The sequence below is a fragment of the Pangasianodon hypophthalmus genome, chromosome 23, assembly GCF_027358585.1.
Source record: "Pangasianodon hypophthalmus isolate fPanHyp1 chromosome 23, fPanHyp1.pri, whole genome shotgun sequence".
NCBI lineage: Eukaryota > Metazoa > Chordata > Actinopteri > Siluriformes > Pangasiidae > Pangasianodon > Pangasianodon hypophthalmus.
In genome coordinates, this window is record NC_069732.1 from 17,630,877 (window position 1) to 17,650,209 (window position 19,333).

A 19,333-nucleotide genomic window follows, 5' to 3' on the forward strand; every position below is an offset into this window, starting at 1 on the left:
GTTTGGTTAACTTCCTGGGAGATGGAGAAAATGTCACATAATCAAATAATCACCTTTTCACCGCAACAAATCGCTCCTCGTGGCAGCGGCAGTACACGTCTGTGTCTGAAAGACATGTTATAACTAACCAAATTGCTGAACGCACAGCAAAAGTTTTACTGAAAGTCAGCTCAGTACGCTTCTACCTGCCTGAGTTACGTTTCATTGCATTTATGTAAATTATTTAGCTGAAGAAGTCTCATCACGCCAGTATGAAGCTCCGCTGAAGGAACTTCCCCCCAAAAAAAAAACATACTAAAAAAATCTGCACACAAGATAATTTTCCAATTTCACAAGAAAGAAAGAGACATGATGCAATTTTTAGGTAATTATCACACGAGCATCACTTACTTTCACGTTTTCTTTAAGAAAAAAAAAAATCGTGTGAGAATGACGCATTTTCACGTGCGCACGAGATACTTTTCCATTTTCATGAGATTTTTGTTTTTCTGAAAGAAAAGGACATGGTGTAATTTTTTTAGGTAATTATAGTGAGTGCACCACTGTAATTACCTAAAAAATGTTCTCTTTCAGAAACAACATCTCATAAACGTCATAAACAAACAATATTTTTCCAGTTTCACAAGATTTTTTCTGCGAGAGGTCCGAGGGGGATGTTTTGATAAAAACGTTTGCTGAATTTACAGAGCCTCATGTGCTTACTCCCCCTGCTTTGGAACAGATTCACTCAGAGAAGAGTTGCTACAGTATGTTTGAGAGCAGTTCAGTGTGGTGAAATATTTTTTCTGGGTGCGCATCCAGACCTCCAAACCACCATCTGCAAGCCGTCTGCTCTAGAAGAATAACTTCATACAAATGACGTTAGCACACGAAAAATATCACCGCTTAAGAGTGAAGGAGGAAAAATATCCCTAAAAAGTTCTAGGAGAAGTAATAAAACTCAGTGTTCTCACCAAGACATTTCACACCCAAGACAACAGCCATGTAAATTACCTGCACTGCAGACTGTGGCTTTGTAACCACCGTCACTTTAGGTATGTGGCTCACGGCCTGAGAATCTATATCAGGATCCTGTTCAATTAAACAGCCATTTCTTTCATCTGATCATCATTTCAGCGTAATGGATCGCCCTTATTGTACTGGAGGGATAATGTGCACTAAATCACTAATCACTTTCCTAATAGTATGGCATCTTTAATCATTAATGCCCAGGAATAAATTTAGGAATTTAAAAATAGAACATGCGTCAAACAGAGAAACTTCTTCTAAGTCAGTAGAGTGCAGCTAGAGTGGGTAAAACCTCACACAAACACCAGTAGCACTAGAAATTAAAAAAAAGGATCCACCATGAATAACTTAATAATGTATTACTCTTTATAATTAACATGTGATCTTCAACGCAATCCAAGATTTTTTTTGTAATTAAATTCCCACTTTCTTCCTTTCTTTTCCTCTTTCTTTCTTTCTTTCGCTTCTTACCTACCTTCGCCTTCTGATAGCAACAAGCTAGCCAGCTAACTGTGACGAGTGATGTACAGTACTGTGCAAAATGCTGTAGAGTAAAGATGCCTTCAAAAATAATGAAATTAAATGTTTCTACATTAAAAAAATACTATAAAGAGCAGTAAACAGTAATAAATGAAACAAAGTCAATATTTAATGTGACGATCCTTCACTTTACAAAAAAAGCAGTATCTGAGGTGCAGTGTGTGCAGTTTTATAAGGAAATGAGCTGGAAGTGTTACTGAGCATCTTGCAGAAGCAGCCACAGTTCTTCTGGAGACTTTGACTGTCGACTCGCTTCTTATTTCTGCAGCGAAACCCAGCAGCCTTCATTATGTTTTTATCTGAAAAGTGTCTCTTACATCATCTGCTGCTTTCTTTACTGACATACAAACATTTTTCTCTAACGTTTCATTTTGTGCTGGAAAACTAATGTTTGGAATCTAAAATGTTTTTGTACTGAATCAATAATGTAGAAGTCAGAAACTAAACGTTTATAACAAAGTTTGTACTAAAAATATAGATTGCCTAAGACTTTTGCACAGTGCTGTATGTTGACTTCCTCAGAGCAGCGAACTGCGGAGTCGGTGTTTTAGACTTAACAACTGAATATGTCTGTATGTCGATTGATATAAAGCTAATACTTGCATATAGAGTGTAACTCATGTAAAAGTAAGAAGTGCTGCTGTGGTTACTGTACGTGCTGTGAGCAGCCATGTTGATTTGACGTCACTTGCTGAACTCAGAGTTAAGGAGACCGTCCAGAGTAGGAATTCTCCTACTTGGAGATCAGAAATTACGAGTTACGAACTTTATTTGAATGCAGCATTAACCTCTGCCTCGTCTCCGCCTACAGACAGTGATGCAGCAGCGCTTTAGTCCTTTAGTCTGTCCAGCTTTCTCGAGCTTCAACTTTCATGCTAACACCACCGTCAACGCTAACATACTTGTCTAGTAGATCGGTAACTATCTTAACCGAGTATCTACTGTAACTTGGCGTTAGCAATGTGACGCCACTGCAGCACACGACTGCTAGCTTCTCACATGAATAACAGAAATACAGGGTGGAGGCTTCCTTTATAAAGAGGAACAAATCCCTAAACAGTTCAAGGAGAAGTAGCACAGCTGGCTACCTCACTTCCTGAGCACTGTCTGAAACCTTTGTAGTTATATAGAGCTCACGCTAATCGGTGAGTATTAGCATGAATGAGACCCACCCAATTTCTCCAGGCTAGCTTATCACAACAGAAGAAATTCAATCATGCATGACAAACATGTCTTCAACTGAAAACCTGTTTGTGCACTGCATGATGAAAACTGACAGATAAACAGAGCTGCATACAAACCGTTCTCAACGCACGAAGGACAAGACTGACTGCTTCCTGCATTCTTCCCCCAAGCCTGAGCACAAACCCAACAGCTTATCCATGTCACATTACCAGTGCAGGACAAAGGAAAGGAGAAATCACGGTTAGCGTCACATTCCCAACCACCACAATGCAGGACTTCCTGCATTAACCCTTCATTTCCAGGTCAATCACACTACACTCTGCAAGCTGGAGACACACTGTACGCTTCGTCATAAATACACAACTATGATGGTAGCATAATAACAGAAACAACGTTATCTAACGTTAGCCCACAACTTTCACTGCAAAGTGGCTTGTGATGCTGCTAATGGAGTGTCTTCAGCTGAAACTGGATACCGCACATGATATTAGCTTCTAGTCATGTTAAATTATTATTGGGATTTTCCTACAGTGCTGTTTGAACTCTCTAGCCGTTCCATTCGAAGAGCGATGGCACTGAGCTTTTATTTTTTTGCCGGTGGTTTTGGTTCTGGAGTTAAATGTCTGCTACAGACCTTCGTACAGGTGAAAAAGGTAAAATGTTCGCAAAGTAAGTTTGCTACTCATCGTCTCCTGAGATCTCTCTGAGGTGGGAAGCTGTGGAAGAATTTCCAAGACGCTGTGCAGACAAGGAGCACGTCAGCGCTTGTGATATTTCTTCTGCTGTCTTTGAAAATACTGTCTTAAGTATTACTGACGGATGTACACAGTGCTACGGGGTTAAAAAGAAATGCGTGACAGCCCTGAGTGAGTGCACGCTGCCCATTACTGCCCCGCTTCACCATACAGGAACAAAAGAGCGACGGTGCTTACTTACCGAGTGTGAGGTAACGGGATGGGAAGCGAGATGCAAAGAAAAGGATCGAAAGTGTTGCTCTGCTTCTGGCAGTGAGGGCATGTGAGTGAAGATCTGCATGTTGAAGAGGAGAAGAAGAGAAATGAAGGCTTTCTACCGACTGAAAACAGCAGGACAAAACAAGCAAACGCTATTATACCTGTACTGTGCCTGAAACAGCTCCTGGACAAAAGAGCCAGCCGACAGCGGGGGTGAAGGTCCCTCTAGCGCTCCATCATCCTCCTCTATGGGCGGCTATGACAGGAAGAACAGAAGAATAGAGCTGTGGATGCATATTTAGTGAGGACTTATCGGTATAATATCGGTGGAGTTTATTTTTTTGCGAGAATATGACACGGGGTAAAGAAAAGCAATACACACCACTTAAACTCTTTAGTTTTAGTTTATTATTAAATGTACAAAATTTTTTATCTTAGAAGGATGATCCTAGCTAGTTCTTATAATTCACTTCTGAGACATACTGTTACACCAAGGTTTAGCTATTAGCTAACAATTTCTTATTAGGGGTGTAATGATATACTCCAGTCACAGTTCAGTTTGATTCACAATACTGTGCTCATGATTCGACTCAACTCTCAAAAAAACAATGTGCATTTTTGTCTGTATAAAAGTAAATAAATTAAAAGTTGCTATGAACTGAGGTTTAATATTGTAAACAAAATGTACTACAGGTTCACCATGTCTTAAAAATAAATAAATAAATTTATAAATTCTCCCCCAAAACTTTTGACTGACTAAAAATGATCAACTGAAACACTGAGCTCCAACACTCAATTTCTGAGCTCCGTAGCAGAAATAGAGCTCCAAAGTCGGTTAAACTGTCCGATTTCTCGGGCACCGTAGCTCACTGAGGCACGGGGATGGTGTTGGGTTTTTTTCGTTTCGTGTCTCGATGTATCGTTACACCCCTGTTTCTTATGCTAAAGTTTAATTTATAACATGAACCATAAAACCTTCAGACAGAAACACTTTCAGATATAATCGTATTCATTACCATTACACACTACCAGGTTACTTCCTGGTTTTGAAACAGATGAAGAATCCCAAAAGAAGAAGAAAAAGAAACCAGCCAGTATTCCACTGATTCCGCCAATCAGAAAGCGGACCGATACTGAAAAGCAAGATATCCATGTACTTTTGTTATTAGTCTAAATCCATACTTGACTGCAGAAATCATAGCACTGGGTTCGGTAAACGATAAACGAGACACCTAAAACAGGAATCAACAATAAGTTAAAAATAATTAAAGTTTGATACAGGCTTAGAAATGTTTAAAACACTGTTTGTGATACTTAAGATCTGTCATTAGCTAATCACTCAACAACTGTAGTTTCAAGAAGTAGCTAATTATACTAGGTGTCCTAAAAGTCTCCATAGAGAGGGGAAATGAATACTTTTTTGCAAAATGTAATTTTATTTACAAAAAAAAAAAAAAAAAAAAACCTCCTCTACATGATTGCCATTTCTTTGTAAACACACATGGAGTCGTCTCTCCCACTCATGATGGACTTGTGTTAACACATCTGGTGGCGACAGCTTCCCGATCCAGCCATGAGAATGAGTTCAGTACGTTCTTCTTTTACCAAAGGCATTCTTAAAGGCTATCTGAAAAAAATATATATAATATAAACTAAGTATGAAACATTTTGGGAGACATTTTGCTAAAAAGTGTTGATTTTCCCCTCTGTATGCAGACTTCTGGGACACGTTGTAGTTGCATGCTACAAAATCTCCGGTTCTGAACTGTGTGTGTGTGTGTGTGTGACAGATTGCATAATGATTAGCAGTGGCATCTTCCTGGAAATGTAACCACCTCACGGTTACACTGCTACCAAAGAAAGTATTGATTACAAAGACCTACTTTTCCACAACCCTTCTGTTTTTATTTAAAATGGAGTCTAAAAAAACTTTAGTGAGTGTTGGTTGGTTATATATAAGGCAAAAATAAGGTGAGATTGTGCTTTGTGGATGCCTGATTTCTGGTATGTCACTTCCAGCTGGTTTAAAAACACACACACACACAGAGATAAACAAAGCACTGAACCATTTCAGAAGAGTTCAAATGAGTTTAATTTAGTATCTATGCATTAAACTGCCCACTATCACTCTGACACCTGCTCATTCATGCAATTATGTGGCAACAGCACAATCTACAAGATCATGCAGATACACATCAAGAACTTCCGTTGATGCTCACATCAAGCCTTAGAATGAGGGAGAATCTCAGTGATCTCAGTGACTTTGACTGTGGCATGGTTACTGGTGCCAGGTTTGAGTATTTCAGAAATAACAAATTTACACAAATTAGTGCGGGGAAAAAAAAAACTTGCAGCAAGTCGCAGTTCTGTAGGTGAAAAAGCGCTGTTGCTGAGAGAGCTCAGAGGAGAGCTGAAAGGAAGGCGGTGATTCATATAACCACTCCGTACAACTGCGGTGCGCAGAAAAGCATCTCAAAACATGTCCAACCTTGAGGTGGATGAGCTACAACAGCAGAAGACCACATCAGGTTCAACAGCGTCAGGAATCTGAACAGGAATCTGAGGCTACAGAGAGCGCAGACTCAACCAAAACTGGACAGATGAACATTTCACAATTTGAAGTCTATGCTCTAGGACACTGAACACAAAAAAAGTTGCAAATTGTCCGTGAGAAATCCAGCTGAAAACAAGCACTATTAAAACACCTGGCCTCTTGTTTAGCCGCTTTGCTTAGCCACTGCTGAGTCATCATCTCAAACACTACTGGCTGTTGTGGAAATCGGTCAAGCCCTCCGACACACTCCGTCTCAGAACTGGATGATCCGATCACAAGTGGGCAGCCGAGAAGGATAAGTGTTTGTGTTTGGAATTTTTTCTGTCTTGAAAAACTCTTCAGTAACTCTTCAGATGTGATCATGTTTCAAAAAAACCCACTTGCCACTCCATAGCTCTTAAACGCAAGCCCCAGTTTACTGCACAGCGTTTCCTAATTACACCATCGGATGCTTAGATAAGTCGATGGAATGTGTGATAACCAACACTGTCCGTGGAAGAGAGTAGGAACTGAAGTAAAACATGGGCTGCAGATGCAAATGTCCTTACTGCTCCTGGCTATCTGGAGTGTGAGAGCTGTCAGCAAACTCTAAGAAATCTGATCACAGTACAGAAGCAGCGTTACCGTTATGACGAGTTATCATCACTCGGTTATTCTTTATTTTGTTTGTTTTGTGTGAATTGCCAGAATCACAGCGGAGACACGTCTCCAAACTCCGTACATCCAACAGACAGGAGTTTCAAGCTCATGTCTGGAGATTTACTTGCTGTGTGCTTTCTGATTATTTGACTCAATGCCTTGACCACACTAATGCTTTAATAATGGTTATTATTACGGTTAATATATGGTTAATATATAAGCTTCTTAATGAAACTGTAACTGTAATAAAGCTATTTTCACTGAATAGTTCTTAAACCAAAGTTCTAAATTGGTTTTATATTATTACATACAATCATAAATAAAAACAGCTATGAGACCAAATACACTTATACACTTATACAATAATAAACAGAGCTCAATAAGTTAAGAATACATGTAGATATAAGAGGAGACTTTGCAATAGCAGGATTTTATACATAATTAACTAACAGAGCTAACGTACATAAAACCAGCAAGCCATAAGTAAACACGCAGAACTGACAGGGATGCCTCCTCCACAAATCCAGCCCTTCTTGTTACTCATTTGTATGCCTGAAGTATCTTTAAAATGTATTTTAAGCAGAAAGAAAGCTATTGAAGATATTTGTCCTTGCTGTGATCATGACTCTGTTTGGATTAATTCCATAATTGAATCTGTTCATCTGTTGGTTACAATAATAATTAAATATAACTCTTACAAACATATGGTGCTACCGAGAACCACTAAAGAGCCTCACGCTAACAGACGCACGGACGGACAACCTGAAAACATGATGCCTACACCACTTAAGGTGGATTTATACTTGCTGTTAACTACAGGTACGCGCACACAAGATGGCCGCCACACGTATCCTGCGGTGCTTTAACATGTTCCTCATAAATTAACGCAACGTGTCCGCGTGATGCAATACCAACATAAACAGTGGAGGCAGTACAGCACCATGTAACACCGGGTCCACGACTGAATAAACACATTAATGTCGTGTCTCAAATCACATACTTACGTACTATTCTAGAGCATTATTGAGGACTAAGACCAATGGTTTTTCCTATTACAGTTAGTGTTTCATTCTTAAAAACCTCTTAAACATATGTAAGAGTCTGCTTTGAGTACCAGTCTTCGGTATTTTCTAGCTTAATAAATATTTTTAGTTATCGATTTGAGCCAAACTAATGACAACCATCACGACGACAGCAGAAGTTTTAAAAGAGAACCAGAGCTCATCAGTCTGTTTAACGTCACTGTGCATGAAAATATCAAACAGTTCGACTTGGAAACCAGATGAACAGAGGTGTTTTGGCTCTAACGTGTCATCTCACGTAGCAGCTGTGTGCGCATGTACGCGTGGTGAAAGTGAAGTGTATTTGTGCGTTTAGCACAAAGGCATAAAAAAAATAAATCAACCTACAGATAAAGAAATTAACCAGATCCAACCGTGTGGCTAGGCAGTTCAAAAGCAGCTTAATTCAGCATGAAAATTATAAACCTAGTGACACAGGTGGCCGTCTTTTGATATTGTCAGGAACGCATAAACATAAATGTAACGTGGCCACGTGCATCGCAAGTGCTCTGACTGCTGGGATCTGAAGGGACAGTGTTAAACGCAGGGTCTGTGATCTGATCAGCGTAGACTGATGTTAATACCGAGTGTGAACGGAGCGCTTGTCTCCTCTCTGTTTGGTCTCGGGTTGAACAGATTGATGGCTGACACGTGGCTCTGTTTTACAAGCGTTGCTCCTGTACAAGCTGAACTGTAAATCAGACTCATTTGCCAACTACTTTGCTGATTGAGATCTCAGTCTCTGAATAATAATAAAAAAAAAAAACGATGCAAATATAGAGTGGTTCTGTCTTCGCCAAACACACACGCAGCGTGTATCCCGACAGCACTGAGCATTAACACTAGCAGCACTGAGAACGGTGCATTTGTAATTACAGGATATCCGACGTTCAACTTTTTTGTCTTTTGTACAGATTGTAAGTCATAACCAGAAAAATAAATCAAAAATATAAAAAACAATAATCAGAGTAGAGAGGAAAGAACAATGCAGTGCTGTTCACTTTACAGAAGAGCACAGAAGCAGTGACTGTTAAAATTTCACCCATATTTAATTATTAAGTCAACGTTTCAACCAACTTGTTTATTTACATCAAGTCATGTGTGCTAGAGAAGCTCACACAAGCTGGACTTCTGGGAGTTTTTTGTGCCTCAGTGTGGCCAAGAACCTCCTACTTTTACAGAACGAAAGTGTCTGATTGACATGACCGTAAACAGGTTTAGTATAATCTTTAAGACTTGTAGAGCATCTGAGGCTGAGATGAGAATGCCGTGAACCTCGCAAACGTTTCCCCCCAATCCAATCTCTCTGATCCACTCCACTGTCCGCTACTCTGAGGCGTGATGAGTCATTTGTGTGAGACTTCTATTGACTGGTTTGCTGAGAGAGCTCAGAGGAGAGCTGAAAGCAAGGCGGTGATTCATATAACCACTCTGTACAACTGCGGTGCGCAGAACAGCATCTCAAAACATGTCCAACCCTGAGGTGGATGAGCTACAACAGCAGACCACCACTCTCACACACCACTCTCACACACACACCACTCTCACACACACACCCATCTCTCTCTCTCTCACACACACACACACACACCACTCTCACACACACACACACACACACCCATCTCTCTCTCTCTCTCTCTCTCTCTCACACACACACACACCCAACTCTCTCTCTCTCTCACACACACACATCTCTCTCTCACCCATCTCTCTCTCTCTCTCACCCCATCTCTCTCTCTCTCTCTCTCTCTCTCTCACAGACTCACCCATCTCTCTCTCTCTCTCACCCATCTGTCTCTCTCTCACAGACTCACCCATCTCTCTCTCTCTCTCTCTCTCACCCTCTCTCTTACCCATCTCTCTCTCTCTCTCTTACCCATCTCTCTCTCTCTCTCTCTTACCCATCTGTCTCTCTCTCTCTCACCCATCTCTCTCTCTCTCTCTCTCTCTCACCCATCTGTCTCTCTCTCACAGACTCACCCATCTCTCTCTCTCACCCATCTCTCTCTCTCTCTCTCTCACCCATCTGTCTTTCTCTCACAGACTCACCCATCTCTCTCTCTCTCACCCTCTCTCTTACCCATCTCTCTCTCTCTCTCTCTCTCACCCTCTCTCTTACCCATCTCTCTCTCTCTCTCTCTCACCCATCTCTCTCTCTCTCTCTCTCTCACCCTCTCTCTTACCCATCTCTCTCTCTCTCTCAACATTTTACTTTATTAAACAACACATTTTTAAAATCCATTTATTATTAGTCTTAGATTATGCAGAGCCTTCGCCGTACAAGTCCCTGTGTATGAGCTGTTACTATAGAAACAATACTAATGTTGTTAAAGAAGGATATTTCGCTAAAAGCAAAAACAAATTAGCCGTGCACTACCGCTGCGCACACTTAGGCAAATCTTTGTGTTTGGTCTGAAACATATTCCTGTTCATTTGCATGTACATATTTTTTTAAGTTAGACTGTTTCACACCTAGACAAGTCCTCACTAGAGATCGTCTTTTTGTCTACCTTCTGAATGCAATGATTTTTAAGCCATGAATTGTTCGTAGGCACGAGTGTTCACTGATTAGTCAGGAATTTGGCTGTGTGTGTGTGTGTGTGTGTGTGTGTGTGTGTGTTTTTCATCAGTGAGAGTCATTTCCTCTCTGCAGGTCATGTAGGTCACTTTATACAGGAAAATACAGAATAATACAGTTGTTAACAATTTCTGGTGTCTCTACTGCTATTTAGACCCACGTCTTATTGCTCACGGACATGTTAAATAATCCCTGAAATTAAAGTATTTAAGCCATTTAAAGTAAAACAGATGTGTGTATTGAGCTATATGTGCTGTAGAAGTGCAACGGGCAAAGAAAGACACTTTAACTCGCTTTCACCTCCTTCTGGTGCCTCACTTTACTCTCAGCAGTGACACACTGTTATTCGGTGGAGTGTTCTCATGTCAAAACAGGACCAAACTAAAGAAAAAAGAGTCTGACGTGTTCCTCCACTCGGTAGGTGTGAAAGCACCTGTACTGTTTTTCTTATCTTCTGGACTGAAGTCAACACATTTCACTGAAGCCTAAGTCATTTCTACAGACTCAGGGATTAAAGTGAAAAAAATCTTCCGACTGAAAACTTTTTTCAGGCTAAATTAACATTTAACATTTAACAAGCACTTTATTTAAATACCAACAGCGTTTTAAGGGAAGAAGATGTTTTGGAGTAACTTTTCTATTGCCAGTTTGCGTAATTTCAAAGCTGTTTTTAATCTATGAAATAAACCTGATACTTTTTGTGCTTGACACACTTTTTAATCATACAAATGGTCTTCGGGAACTGGTCGGATTAGATTAACTAGCGGTTGTGAGATTGTGAGCGACAGGTCACGCTCCGCTAGGAAAGAACATACGCACACGTTCAGACTGCACACACGGTCGGCCGTAGATGCAGGTACCTCCATGGTGGTGGTTTTTTGCCGTTACTGCATTACAGAAGTCTCTTGTGGCATACTGTACAAAAACATACACCTGGCTGGTTGATTTTTTTTTCAGCCCACGAACTAAAAGGCTTGCCCTTCTCCCCCGTTTCGCTGAGCCAAGCCCATCTCCATTTATTTTTTACACTTTTATTGATCTCTGCTACATCGGAGCCTTCCTGCATTAGAAGAGCATCCATGCTAGCTAACCTGACTGACCTGGTAGCTGGTTTTTCCTCCTTCAGATCTGCACTGATCTCATACATGGCCTCTCTGCAACCCAACTGAGAACTTTAATCCCTGCAGCCATCACGATCCAGAAACTAAATAAACTCCAGCACAGCGTACCTTTATAGAAGGTCTGTTATGGCCCATGTTGTTCAGGTCCTCGTGCACACGGTCCAGCAGCCAGAGAAGGAACTCCTGAGCATCGTGCTGAGCATTTCCCCGGTACTGCATGGCTCGCTTCGCCACGGCGCTCTGCAGAAGACAAAGGTCACAGGTTACTCAGAGCCAGGCCTGACAGCACAATATAAACGTTTATTCCACAGCACACCTGGATTCTCGAATCTGATTGGTCAGGAGGTGTGCATTATTTCTGTATACCCGCATGGCTCGGACAGTAGTTTAATGCACTCGTTCTAATACATTATCGTTTCTATAGTAACAGCTCATACACAGGAACTTGTTCAGCACACGTTCCACATGATCTTACAATTTAAAAAAAAATGTTGTTTAACAAAAAAAAAATGTAAAATCATTGATGTGGTGACTTTTTTTTTGTTAGGAGACATTTGGTTGGGGCTTTCTGGTTTCTCTGTAACATGACAAGCTGAGTGTTTTATAAAGAGAGAGAGGGAAAGGGAGAGAGAGGGTGGAGGATGTGAAAGAGAGAGAGAGAGAGATAGAGAGAGAGAGGGAGAGAGAGAGGCGAGAGAGAGGGTGGAGGATGTGAAAGAGAGAGAGAGAGAGATAGAGAGAGAGAGAAAGAGAGGAAGAGAGAGATGGGTGAGACAGAGAGAGAGAGAGAGATAGACAGAGAGAAAGAGAGGAAGAGAGAGACGGGCGAGAGAGAGAGAGAGAGAGGAAAAGAGAGACGGGCGAGAGAGAGAGAGAGAGAGAGAGAGAGAGAGAGAGAGAGGAAGAGAGAGATGGGAGAGAGAGAGAGGGTGGAGGATATAAGAGAGATAGAGAGAGAGAGAGGAAGAGAGTGACAGGCGAGAGAGGGAGAGAGGAAGAGAGAGACAGGCGAGAGAGAGAGAGAGAGAGAGAGGAAGAGAGAGATGGGAGAGAGAGAGGGTGGAGGATGTAAGAGAGATAGAGAGAGAGAGAGAGAGAGAGAGAGGAAGAGAGAGATGGGAGAGAGAGAGGGTGGAGGATGTAAGAGAGATAGAGAGAGAGAGAGAGAGAGAGGAAGAGAGTGACAGTCGAGAGAGGGAGAGAGGAAGAGAGAGACAGGCGAGAGAGAGAGAGAGAGAGAGAGAAAGAGAGAGGGGAAGAGAGAGACAGGCGAGAGAGAGAGAGAGAGAGAGAGAGAGAGAGGAAAAGAGAGACGGGCGAGAGAGATAGAGAGAGAGAGAGAGGAAAAGAGAGACGGGCGAGAGAGATAGAGAGAGAGAGAGGAAAAGAGAGACGGGTGAGAGAGAGAGAGAGAGAGAGAGAGAGAGAAAGAGAGAGAGGAAAAGAGAGACGGGTGAGAGAGAGAGAGAGAGAGAGAGAGAGAGAGAGGAAAAGAGAGACAGGCGAGAGAGAGAGAGAGAGAGAGAGAGAGAGAGAGAGAGAGAGAGAGAGAGAGAGAGAGAGAGAGGCTGGGGATGGATCGCTGCTATAATGTAAGTGAGAACAGGAACTAACTTGTCTCTCAGTCGTTCCACAGCAGTAAATCCTAAACGTAAACCGATAAACTGTGCGACGTGTCGTTCAGTAATAAGTTAAACACTGTAATGGTTTGCAAGTTGCTGTGGTATAAGCGGAATAAAACTCCAGACCACACTGTTATACAAAAATATCCCACTTCAGCTTCACATCGTTCCACATCAAATTCACATTTTACTGGTCACACACACGAGCATGCACAGTGCAGTGAAATGCTTTTTACGACTGTCTAATGACCAAGAAAGAGAATCTACATAAACCAGAATTTATTTTCATACAAGATAAAGAAAAATATAAAGTATAATATAAAGAATAGAAAAGATAGATCTACTCTAAATTAAAACGAAAACAGGAAACACAAAGGCCTATCCTGATCCATCCTTCACTGTGAGTAATCCTCTTAAAAGATTTTCTTTTCTGAGAGAAATCTTCTGTTTTTAGGTTCTACACAGAATCCTTAAGGTTCCCTCAGAGAGACGAACTGAAGCTGAAGCGAGGGATAAATAAAAACCTTTCCTCATTATTTAGATGTTATATTTATGATTCATTTACTGGTCACTTTAACTGAACTGGTTGATTGGTGTTGGTTCCTACTGTCCCTAATGACCAATCACTGATCACTACTGTCCCTAATGACCAATCACTGATCACTACTGTCCCTAATGACCAATCACTGATCACTACTGGCCCTAATGACCAATCACTGATCACTACTGGCCCTAATGACCAATCACTGATCACTACTGTCCCTAATGACCAATCACTGATCACTACTCTTCCTAATGACCAATCACTGATCACTACTGGCCCTAATGACCAATCACTGATCACTACTCTTCCTAATGACCAATCACTGATCACTACTGGCCCTAATGACCAATCACTGATCACTACTGGCCCTAATGACCAATCACTGATCACTACTGGCCCTAATGACCAATCACTGATCACTACTGGCCCTAATGACCAATCACTGATCACTACTGGCCCTAATGACCAATCACTGATCACTATCTTCCCTAATAACCAATCACTGATCACTACTGTCCCTAATGACCAATCACTGATCACTATCTTCCCTAATAACCAACCACTGATCACTACTCTTCCTAATGACCAATCACTGATCACTACTGTCCCTAATGACCAATCACTGATCACTACTGTCCCTAATGACCAATCACTGATCACTACTCTTCCTAATGACCAATCACTGATCACTACTGTCCCTAATGACCAATCACTGATCACTATCTTCCCTAATAACCAATCACTGATCACTACTCTTCCTAATGACCAATCACTGATCACTACTGTCCCTAATGACCAATCACTGATCACTACTGTCCCTAATGACCAATCACTGATCACTACTGGCCCTAATGACCAATCACTGATCACTACTGTCCCTAATGACCAATCACTGATCACTACTGTCCCTAATAACCAATCACTGATCACTACTGTCCCTAATGACCAATCACTGATCACTACTGTCCCTAATAACCAATCACTGATCACTACTGGCCCTAATGACCAATCACTGATCACTACTCTTCCTAATGACCAATCACTGTTCTTCCATCTGTAACCGTTTCCTTCGTGTCTATTTTCCGACTCCTCACGAATGCTGCTTCATTTTATCTGCTTTCTTGATAAAAATAAAAATTTTCTAAATATGTAAATAGTTAGGTTTGTGGCGCTGTGACCAGAGACGACTTCTTATTTTAAGAAATACATTTGAATCTATTATTTTCAATTCTGATAAAACTCTATTCTTATTCTATTCTCCAAAAATCTTCCTTTTTTCATGTAACAGTTTTTAATATGCAAATGAATCAATGAATATGCAAATTAGTCTGGCAATTTCTACATACTTTCCCCTGAACAGAGTTCGCTACTCTACAATACTAAGTTTCATTTTGTGTAAAAAAAAATCGACTCTTTTTCACAGTTTTCTAGAATATCAATCACAATAACGATTTACAGAATACTCTGCTAGGACTCATTTGCACACTTCAGCCTTCTGATACACTATATGGCCAAAAGTTTGTGCACCCCTGACCATCACAGCCATATGTGCTTACTGAACATCTCATTCCAGATTTATTCCCCGTGTGTTTGCTGTTATAATAAGCTCCACTCTTCTGGGAAGCTTTCCACTAGATGTTGGAGTGTGGCTGTGGGGATTTGTGTTCATTCAGCTACAAGAGCATTAGTGAGATCAGGCGCTGATGTTGGGATGTCGAGGAGGTCTGGGGTTCAGTCGGTGTTCCAGTTCATCCCAAAGGTGTTCAGTGGGGTTGAAATCAGGGCTCTGTGCAGGACACTCGAGTTCTTCCACTCCAACCTTCACACACCATGTCTTCATGGAGCTCGCTTTGTGCACAGAGACATCGTCATGCTGGAACAGGTTTGAGTTCCAGTGAAGGGAAACTGTAATGCTACAGCATACAGAGACGTTCTATACAATTGTGTGCTTATAACTTTGTGGCAACAGTTTGGAGAAGAACCACATATGGGTGTGATGGTCAGGTGTCCACATACTTTTGGCCTAAATCTGCATATCGATATACCGTGCAAACCCCCCCGACCCCTGGACTCACCTTGAACTCTCGGCTCTGCTGAGGCGTGTATTCAAAAGTCCACAGAGCTCGGACCAGTCCTGCCAGCTGCTCGGTCACTTCTCCTTTCTCTTTCCTGGGAACTCCGTTGGCCTTGGGCTTATCTTCCTCCTCTGTTTGTCCGCGAAACTGTTCAAGCGCTAAATACTCTGCGAAGAGCTCTGTGTTGCTCAGACACTGCAGGATGGCGTTCATGAAGCACGTGTTGCCGTGGTTCTTCAGACCGGCCACTCCGGGCACTTTGTCCCGACTGAGGAAGCCGCCGCAGTCGCTGTCATCCGACGCCACCGATCCCTTGCCTTCGTTTTTGAACGCGGCGAATCCTCCGTCGTCCTTTTCCCCTTCGGGCGGCTGGAGCTCGGATCCGAAATGCGACAGAGTGGACAGCGTCTTGAGCACTCTGCTCATAAAACTGCCCACAGATCGCACCGAGCCGCGCCGGAACAGCTTCTTCCCGAGCCCGGACTTCTTCTCTTTGCTCGATGCTTTGCTCGACATGGCGGCTAACTTCACGATTATTTGGCAGTAAAAAAAAAAAAAAAGAAAAAAAAAACCCAAAACCAACCCTTCAGTGCTGTCTGCAAGCTGCCATGCGATCTTTTTCACTGGCAGCTCAGCTGATCAGTCACTTCACCCTGGTTATGACATTGATTTAAAGGTGCGTCAGGTAAGATTAGTCTTTAACTTTTTTCCAAGATTAGGTCTCTAGCGTGGGTTAGGTGGGTTCGACATTTGAACGATTCCCGTCCATGTTCATGAAGCTCCGCCTCCAGGATCTATTACAGCGTCTATAAAATGACTGACAGGAACACAAACACAAACACGCTTTCCGGACGGGTTTTCTTCTCAGCACCTTAATGCACTTAAGGCCACGACGTACGCCATAGTTTTTTAAATCATGTCCTATACATCGTCCAGGTTACCTGTACAAATAAGGAATTTTTTAAAATCCCCTACTGCACCTTTAAAGTTGTTTGTGTGCAAAACAGCTCAGAAACTTCTCTTCTTGTCCAAATGTAAAAAGCAGCATCCCAGGTAGAGCAGCTGTGTGTGTGGAAAAGGCCATCACACACGAAGTGATTAAGTCCAGGCTGGATACTGGCTCTGGATCAGCCGGGAAAGTCCAGCTCCAGCTCCTCAGGTTGAGCTCCAGATCCTCAGGGTGAGCTTCTGCTCCTCAGGGTGATCTCCAGATCCTCAGGGTGATCTCCAGCTCCTCAGGGTGATCTCCAGATACTCAGGTTGAGCTCCAGATCCTCAGGTTGAGCTCCAGATCCTCAGGGTGAGCTTCTGCTCCTCAGGTTGAGCTCCAGATCCTCAGGTTGAGCTCCAGATCCTCAGGGTGATCTCCTGCTCCTCAGGGTGATCTCCTGCTCCTCAGGGTGAGCTTCTGCTCCTCAGGGTGATCTCCTGCTCCTCAGGGTGAGCTTCTGCTCCTCAGGGTGATCTCCAGGTCCTACAGCTGCCCTGAACAGAGCTGTAAACACCAGCCAGGTCTGAAGCATGATGCCATTATACCTCAGATCACAGTCAGCACTCAGCTCTGGCTCAGGACTGACACCTCAGAGATTTGTACTGCAAGTTAATCAAGTTCATTAGCTAGGAACATTTTGTTTTATTTCTTTTTTTTTTTTTCAATGCTTGGAGCTAAATGTCAGCTAGCCATGCAGAGACACAAACACTGCAGCAGCAACAACCCAGCCGAGAGAATCCTGTCCTTTAAGTGCCACTTTTCATCCTAATGCACAGGAATTAAACACTATTATTCACTTTATCCCTCATTTAGCGTTAGCTACCTAGCATCCCTGCAGCACTGCACTGCAACCGCACCCGGCTAGCATCTGAGCTAACAGCTAGCGGGGAATATCAGCTAAATCACCACAACAGCAGCGTGACAGAGAGAGCGAGCGAGAGAGAGAGAGACAGAGACAGAGAGAGAGAGAGTTAACTTATTTAGCGGCACAGCATTGCATCGTCAGTACAATGCTAACGCTAATGCTAACGCTAATGCTAATGCTAGGCGCTAGCCGACGGCTCTGAGCAGTCAGGGCAGACCTGCGACTGCGACCCCGACTGTCCCCGACACACTTGTCCGCCACATCCGCAGCACCGCTTCAGCACCCGTTACCATCCGCAAAGACACGTGATGCTGTTGTTGTTGTTGTTGTTGTTGTGTGTTTGTCGGTGTGAGCAGCTGGAGCGCGCGCCGCTCGCTCTGTCGCTCTGCTCTGTAAAATCACTGACACTGCATTGGGGCGTTGGGGTTGATGACGTCACGGCCCGGCATAGCATGGCCTGGCAAATCTGAGCAGGTAGAGCTTGTGTTTCCTGACAGTGAGGTTCTCCTCCTCCTCCTCCTCCTGCTGCTGCTACTGCTAGGTGCTAACGCTTTTTTTATTATTTTTCCCCTCAGTACTACATTATATAGCTGAAAGTCTGTAGACCCTGATCATCACACCCACACCTGGCTCTTCACACAATGTCTCTGTACGCTGTAACATTACAACTCAAACTCTGTTCCAGCATGACAATGCCCCTGTGCACAAAGCGAGCTCCATGAAGACATGGTGTGTGAAGGTTGGAGTGGAAGAACTCGAGTGTCCTGCACAGAGCCCTCACCTCAACCCCACTGAACACCTTTGGGATGAACTGGAACACCGACTGAACCCCAGACCTCCTCACCAACATCAGCGCCTGATCTCACTAATGCTCTTGTAGCTGAATGAACACAAATCCCCACAGCCACGCTCCAACATCTAGTGGAAAGCTTCCCAGAATAAAAAACAGCAAAAGGGAGACTAACACTGGAATGAGATGTTCAACAAGCACATACTGTGTGGCTGTGATGGTCAGGGGTGCACAAACTTTTGCCTGTAGGATGATGATTAACTTGTTCATGATCCAAAGCATCTGTAAAATAGGGTTAGCTGGGCATCTTCTAGTCGAACGGGTGGTGGTGGTTCTTCTTCTTCTTCTTCTTCTTCTTCTTCTTCTTCTTCTTCTTCTTCTTCTTCTTCTTCTTCTTCTTCTTCTTCTTCTTCTTCTTCTTCTTCGGGGCAGTCGTGGCCTAATGGATAGGGAGTCAGCCTTGTAACCTGAAGGTTGTGGGTTTGAGTCTCAGGTCCAGCAGGGATTGTAGGTGGGGGAGTGAATGACCAGCGCTCTCTCCCACCCTCAATACCATGACTGAGGTGAGACCCTTGAGCAAGGCACTGAACTCCCAACTGCTCCTCGGGCACTGCAGTGAAAAAAAAAAAAAAAAAAAAAAGGCTGTTCACGGGGTGTGTGTGTGTGTGTGTGTGTGTGTGTGTGTGTGTGTGTGCACTTGGATGGGTTAAATGCAGAGCACAAATTTGCCACACGTCACTTCGCTTATTATGATTATTACTGAGTCCCTGGAGGACTAGCTCTCAGCGCTGTGGCCCGGGTTCGATT

At 42.8% G+C, this 19,333-nt stretch overlaps 1 protein-coding gene across 2 annotated transcripts in view; it reads right to left on the minus strand.

The window, feature by feature from the left end:
- The window catches only part of usp31 (ubiquitin specific peptidase 31), a 32,365-nt gene extending 14,150 nt beyond the window's left edge, over positions 1-18,215 (minus strand). For both annotated transcript variants that reach the window (XM_053228486.1, XM_026929987.3), the window contains exons 1-4: positions 15,881-18,215; positions 11,748-11,879; positions 3,848-3,942; positions 3,670-3,762 (exon numbers count right to left, since the gene is read on the minus strand). In XM_053228486.1, the coding sequence (XP_053084461.1) occupies positions 3,670-3,762; positions 3,848-3,942; positions 11,748-11,879; positions 15,881-16,396 (836 nt within the window). In that variant the 5' untranslated portion in view covers positions 16,397-18,215. The remainder of the gene's footprint in view (positions 1-3,669; positions 3,763-3,847; positions 3,943-11,747; positions 11,880-15,880) is intronic.
- Positions 18,216-19,333: the final 1,118 nt, after the last annotated feature.